Source organism: Crinia signifera, chromosome 4, assembly GCF_055691185.1.
Source record: "Crinia signifera chromosome 4, ASM5569118v1, whole genome shotgun sequence".
NCBI lineage: Eukaryota > Metazoa > Chordata > Amphibia > Anura > Myobatrachidae > Crinia > Crinia signifera.
The window spans coordinates 301,664,106-301,671,154 of NC_139220.1; the positions used below are offsets into that span (position 1 = coordinate 301,664,106).

The following is a 7,049-nucleotide window of genomic DNA, read 5'->3' on the forward strand; positions in this document are numbered from 1 at the left end:
TTCATGGGTGCATAGAAGACTTTGAGCATTTAGGCTTATACTGTGCATATAAAATCCTCAAAACAGCGGGATATTGGCCTTTAGGTCACTAATGTTAAATGTCACCGGAAGTCTTTTAAAGTGGGTACACACAAAGATATTTTAAACCGTATGCACAAGACATCTAGTGTGTATGCATTATATTGTCACCTGACTTTCTAAACATGCAGTCAATTCTGCATTGGAAGCGTTCATGACAAAAACTCCATCAGAATTGACATTGCCTACCGTTAACTTATGTCCCTACCGCAGTGGTTCCCAAACTTTTTTGAATCAGGGCGCCCCTGAGTATCAGAATTTTCTCACGTCGCCCCTAGGGCAAAAGTTCTGTATTGATAAAATCAGAAAAAAATATTAAATTAAGTAAATTGTGTTTCTATCTCATCCTCAGTGTCAGTTATGTGGTAATGGACCGGATTCACTTCTGTTTGTCCATATTTTGCCTATTACATTGGTCAGGAATAATTTTTCTATGGACATTGACCACCAATCCAGGGCACCCCTGCAAGTCTCTTAAGGCACCCCAGGGTGCCACGGCACACAGTTTGGGAACCACTGCCCTACCGGACCATGTACTTTACATGTATATGTAGAAGGCCAACAGAAACTTCTTTCTGATGAGCATTAGGAAGCAAAACCTCAGTAGAACTCACACCAAAGGCAGATAAAATAAGGCAATTACATTGTGGCGAGATTCACCAGCCTTCCTTCCTTGCCTATCAGGTTCTGCCAATTCCCACCCGATTGTTCCTTTTCAGGTCAGTCGGAGATATTTAGCACATGCTGTGGATCACTGGATCCTAGAGATCAGATCAATTGTGCAAAGCAGTCAAAGCTCACTCAGCGCAGTGCAGTATTTTACTCCATAAAAGCATGAGATACAGGTTACACTGCGTTCTGTAACATTACACACAATCTTAAATGTTTTTGAATGAAACCGTGCCAGTGCAATTCAGACCGAAGGGTGCTTTGGCTGCAGACGAGTCCATTTCTCACGTGTGGCTAATCCCGGGGCTGAGTTCAGCCAAGCATCAGAAGGAAAAAGTAGAAAACAACATTTTCTGCCGATGAAGCCTGCTCAGTCGCACACTCGAAATGCTCACAAAGTTTAAAAAAATAAATGGAAAGTAATTTATTGTTCTGTATAGAGCAGCAGCAGGTAAGTGGTAGCTGTACGACGTCTTGGCCAGAGCGACCTCCTCACCATTTGTAACTTATAAACTCCCACAAGTATGGCACAAGCAGCGTAGAAGCGCGGTACTGATCACCGCTGGCTTGTTATCCTTTTACCGTTAACAGCAAGATGAGTACAACGATGAGGGCAACCACCAGTGTGATGATCATACACCACTGCCGCCGGTCTGTGAGAGGAGAGAAGTCCATTATTCCAGCCAAGTAGAGGGATGTTCCCTCACACACATACTGTAAACCATTCAATAATCGATCAACCCTGTTACTGAAATGGGCGGCGATTTGTTTTTCACTAATATTTGGGGCTCTCATGTCTGATGCATCATGAAAGATAGGTAAGGAGATGCCCAGTGTTGTAACTAGTTCTTTGGAACCTCAATGATAAACTCACCACTAGTCATGTGAGATACTTTGGCCAGTCTCTTGAGCACCGAGTCCATGCGAGTCTGAGTGTTGTCCATCTCTTGAGAGAAGTCATCCAGCATCCTGTGGGCAGAGATCACAGGTATATCAAATATCACGCAGGTAAGGCAGAAGTATACGCTACATGCTTTCCTATGCTTCGTGATCACTCACACTGCTTGCTCATCCAATTCATCTCCAATGCGCCCTGACATGTTCTTAAGAACCCGTATGCTGCCGGACACTAGCTCCAGCTCTGCGTCCTGCTCATCCATTATCAGCTAAGGAAAGAGAAACCGTATGATGATCTACACTATGGAGACTATGCATCCCTACTAGCCACGTGCTCTGGTTGTTGTCCTCCCAATGCAAGCTAATGCCCATTTTACACCAAACTCCCGAGTCAGTCCGTGTTCACACTGCAGGCTAGACCTGGTTTATTGTCAGCGCTTAGAGATGACATCATCTTCAAGTGCCGATGATCTGACTTTGTTCATTTTAGCCTGACGTGGGCTGCATTTTTCAGAATACAGGCTACCTGGGTCATTGCCAGGTGGTTAGACCAGGGCAGAGAGCCAGGTGGTTAGACCAGGGCAGAGAGAAGGTTAACACATTACCGGTTGATTTCTCCACACAGGCAGGACCTTGGTTGGCCGGCAAATCCCCACCCAAATTTATCTCTGCACGTGTTACATCTGCCCCACCTGCAGCGCAGCATGGTTTTGTCCATTAAAGAATGAGTTTGCTTTTGCGAAACAGCCTGAATTACCCCTTGTATCCTTTACTAAGTACCTAATTAGAATAGGGGGAGGGGGAGGGAGAGCGCCACCTGTTGCTGTGCTTGCTGATCCTCCACGTAACGAGAGTTTCCTGAGACAATCTCATCATCTAGGCGAGCGAATCGATCAGAGGGCGGTGGGTTGGAGACTCCTAATGCCTGAAAAGCAAAGAGATCAGGAATTAGATCTGAACAGAGAGCCATGTAAAGATCACCACTGGGAAGAGATGATAAGAGACAGGTGGTGCGGTTACCTCTCTGTTCTTCCTCTCAGTAAAAGCCTGGGCTCTGGGGCTAGCGATGTGATCCCTCATTTCCTAAAATGCAGATGTTACACAGGTAATAACGGGGACTGGCACAGGTGAGGGTGATAGGATGTACAGCGAGAAGCACTGGTAACTATCGGATACACAATGTTCTAGTACACTATGAAATGCTAAGTCAGTAAAACATCACGTGTGCGGCACCTAAGCATGAAAAACAAACAAGATTTCCCGCATTTGTATTTCCTTGAAGTTCTCCCTGAATTCTTGATGCAACATAATGTACTATAGAGCACATTATATTGCTAGCATGGGCTCTGAAATCTAGCAAATTATGACCTTTGATGATTAAAGACATGGCGCTACAAGGAAACGAGGTTCTACAGATCCATCAAATCTGTTAAGTTGAAGGATGAGAACATTGAACAGAGCAGCGTCTATGGACCAAACAGACACTAGTGAGCTGGTATGGAGAAAATAGTCTAGAGCTGGAATATAGGGAATACAGATGTTTCCTCATACACCCTTATTCCAGGGCTGGGCAATACCGGCCTTCCAGATGTTGATGAGCTACACATCCCAGCATGCCTTGCATCAGTTTCAGCATGGCCACATAGCAAAACTAAAGCAAAGCATCCTGGGATGTGTAGTTCATTAACATCTGGAGGGCCGGTGTTGCCCAGCCCTGCCCTATTCTCATACGTGCAAGATCCCTGGTGCGAGGGAACAGCCGGGTTCTGAGCAGCTCTAGTTAACAGGTAATGATGACAGTCAAAAGGTCAACCACCATTGGTCCACAAGTCAAAGGGTCGACACATGAAAAGGTTGGCATGCCTTAAGTTGACATTGTCTAAAGGTCCCAAAAAATTTTTTCGTTATTTTTTTTTTTAAACCCACTTTTTCATCTTTTACCATCCTAGTGGGCATAGAGGCAGACTATACTAGTGTGCCCAGCCCAAACCATGGCGAGCCCAGCAGTACACTTATATGGTACCCATGGCAACAGACACAGCAAACTCTGGGAAAAATCATGTCGACATTTTTTTTGTGTCGACCTTTGGACTGTCGGCCTCAAGATTCACACCTCTGCTAACGCTGGGTGGATTTTTTTTTTCTTCCGGAAAATGCATCTTAATTGCAACACAATGTGACTAGGATCCACAAGGAGATAAATTGTATGTAACACTTGCATACTGTGATCGACCGAGTCTGTATACAGAGCAGAACTTATTTTGCAGTGCTCTGTGTACAGATGCAGAGACTCCGTCGCACACACAGATACACAAGAGTAATACATTCAATTAATCAACAGAGTCTTCTCTTGTAGTCCCACCGCTTTGGGAACAAGAGACTTCTGATGATAGAAGATTCTAACTCGACCGGACATATCAAGAGGGGCTGCTTTGCATGACTGCAGGAAAGATGTATAAGAACCGAAAATTAAGAGCGAGTCACCTTAAGAGAACTCCGCGTGTTCTCCACAAACATCTTCCTTTCGCTAAGCTCCGCTCCGGATATCTTGAATTTTCGCTGGTTTGATTCCACAATGCCCACGAGAGGAGTGAAGGAAATAAACAAACCCCAAAGGTGAAGAAGAAAGGAGAAACAAGCTAACCTCACAAGAGACTATGCCAGCCCCTCTACCCAGTTAGGATACTGATGGTCTCTTCCAGGTCCTCCAGGTCCCATTCTATGCTCCTGAGTGAATTCCTAAGTTCGTTGGTTGTCCAATCAAACTCTTCTACACTGGTGACATTGCCCTCTTGGAGGATCTCGCACCAGCGTTGATACAGGCCTCGGCTGGTGTTTATGGCTTTCTGCACTTCCCTGTGGGACAGAAAGGGTAGGGAAGAGAGCATGAAAAACTTACAGGTTATAGACGATGATACACAGGAAAGGTGACATGGTCACAAATATAAAAAGTACCCACCTACCACGTGTGAGACCCATGAGCCAAATACTTTAAAAAAAAAAAAAAACACAAAAGTAAACCCACTAATTGGGTATACTATATATGTGTAATGCGTGGGGTTACAAAACTGCCCCCCCCCCCCCCCACGCTAATTTACGTTGAAAACCCAAAGAGACTTACTAGCACAGTGTTGGCTTATCGGTTCTCTAGGAACTAGCAACATCCCCGAGGCGCTAAGTGCCTCATACCGCTGTGATGTCACGATAGCTAATTCATAAGCCGTATCCTTGTTCCTATTCCCTGCCCTGAGTGTATATCTGTTGACCTATGGAAGCGCACCTGGGACGTAGTAGATACTCACCCCCTGACCACGGAGAAGGGATCCTCCAGAGACATCGTGAGCGATCTCTTCTTCCCAGCAACTCTATTCCTCCTTGGATCGGCCAATCGGATGAGATGTTAATCAGCTATACAGCACCCATGCTCGCTTACCGTAATCTTGGCTGGCCTTCTACCTCGGTGTATATGCCCCTATATGTTGGTATTATATATTTAATGTTAATGTGACCTTTGTATAGGCGCAATTTAGCTATAGGCATATAAATAACACAATCTTATACCATAGATCTCCCATATAGAGCCCTATGTAGGGAACCCATCTGCAGGTCTATGGGCACAGTGCTAGTCCCTGCATTGCCCACAGACAGACCCTGAGTCTTGCCCAGTAACCCACAGGGTAAGCCTGGCAGCCCTGCCTATAAGTGACAGCCAGTGTGTATACCTATAATATATATACCATATACAGAACTTATCACACACTTAGGCACTAGTTACCCCCTACTTCCCCTCACTCTCCTGCTGCTGCCCGGTGCTGGGGTGGGGTGGCTTCTCGCCCACTCCCTCCTCCCCCCAGTCACTCGGGTGTCACCGACTGCCGCCCGCGTGTTTCCGGCCCAGCCCAGCACAGCGTGTCGGGAATTGTAGTTCCCCCCTAGGTGTGGGGAATCCCACGGGCAGGGTGCGCGCGTCATGTGGCGGCAGGCCCCGCCCACTGCGCTCTGGCGGGAAGGCGGTCCCCCAGTCTCAGCGACAGCCGTGTGTGTGTGTGTCACTGTGTGTTAACGACGGCACCGGCGACATGCTCTCTCGCCACACAGTATACAACACATAGCTAGGCTGTGCATGAGGTAACACAGCAGTAATACTGTGTGTCTGTAGCCACACACCTGTGTATCGTGAGCACAGGCGTTTGAGGCTGCATACAATGCAACATGTTAGATTATTGTAGGGCAAGTTCATGTTTGCTGATTATAATTTGTATGTCAACGGCCCTGGTGTATAACATGAGAGGAATATATAATATCCCCCTGGTGTATAACATGAGGAATATATTTCCACCCTGCCTATAATATGTCCCCCTGTATATAACATGAGAGGAATATATATCCACCCTGCATATAATATGTCCCCCTGTATATAATATATATATATCCACCCTGCCTATAATATGTCCCCCTGTATATAATATATATCCACCCTGCCTATAATATGTCTCCGGTGTATAACATGAGAGGAATATATATCCACCCTGCCTATAATATGTCCCCCTGTATATAATATATATGTCTCCGGTGTATAACATGAGAGGAATATATATCCACCCTGCCTATATGTCCCCCTGTATATAACATGAGAGGAATATATACATATCCTCCAACTTGACTGGGGTGGCCAATCCCCGGATCGGCGGGATCACATGACATGGCCCCAAAAACGCGGGGACTGGAGTTTCAGGATTAGATTCCTCCCCAGCCTAATGCTAAATCGCCTTACATACTTACCTTCAGCATTCCGGCAGTTGGGATTTCGGCATTCACATCACCATTTCAGCTCCGGTCTCTTGGTGGGAGAAACGTGTTGGACTTAAGACACTAGACCACGGGTGTCAAACACAAGGCCCGCGGGCCAAATCCGGCCCGCCAGACCTCGTCATGTGGCCCGCGCGAGGAGATAGCACGCAGGGGCAGTGTGTCTAAAACAGGAGTGCTGCGTCCACGTCCGCGGCCGCCTTACCTGTTCCTCCACTGTCAGCGGCCATGTTCCTGTAGGCACATATGTATGCGGCTACAGAAACATGGCCGCCGGCCTCCACGGCTACGTGGAGGAGGGCCCGACCGCCTGTTCCCTCTGATGCCCGGCAGTGACAGACACTGGGTGGGGACATCATGACGATGACGCCGCCTGCCCATGCGTCTGTAGAGAAGTAGGAGCAGGCAGGGAAGCTGGACCAGGAGTCGGGGACAGTGTGGCCGCAGCAAGCAGTGAAGAAAAGCTGGAAGCCGCAGCAGCTGCAGGACAGATGGAGAAACAGTAAGTGAGGATGAGGATCACACTCACAATAAAAAAAATATATATATCTGCTGTTTCCTGAGGTGTCCCTGTGTATAATAATAATAATAATAAT

At 46.8% G+C, this 7,049-nt stretch overlaps 1 protein-coding gene across 1 annotated transcript; it reads right to left on the reverse strand.

Moving 5' to 3' along the window:
• Nucleotides 1-879: 879 nt before the first annotated feature.
• Nucleotides 880-5,570, reverse strand: STX10 (syntaxin 10). The gene is made up of 8 exons (XM_083185292.1): nucleotides 4,947-5,570; nucleotides 4,330-4,500; nucleotides 4,129-4,222; nucleotides 2,665-2,727; nucleotides 2,462-2,569; nucleotides 1,807-1,913; nucleotides 1,622-1,716; nucleotides 880-1,400 (listed from the first exon to the last, which is right to left on the reverse strand). The coding sequence occupies exons 1-8, from the start codon at nucleotides 4,979-4,981 to the stop codon at nucleotides 1,318-1,320; spliced, it is 756 nt and encodes a 251-aa protein (XP_083041418.1). The 5' UTR covers nucleotides 4,982-5,570; the 3' UTR covers nucleotides 880-1,317.
• Nucleotides 5,571-7,049: the final 1,479 nt, after the last annotated feature.

What these genes read in the sequence shown, in the direction of transcription:
- STX10 (XM_083185292.1), bottom strand. Translation starts at nt 4,981, where the DNA reads ATGTCTCTGGAGGATCCCTTCTCCGTGGTCAGGGG. An exon ending in CCCTTCTCCGTGGTCAGGGG is followed by an intron (nt 4,501 to 4,946) that starts GTGAGTATCTAC and finishes TCTGTCCCACAG; the next exon opens with GGAAGTGCAGAAAGCCATAA. An exon ending in AGTATCTCACATGACTAGTG is followed by an intron (nt 1,401 to 1,621) that starts GTGAGTTTATCA and finishes CTCCTCTCACAG; the next exon opens with ACCGGCGGCAGTGGTGTATG.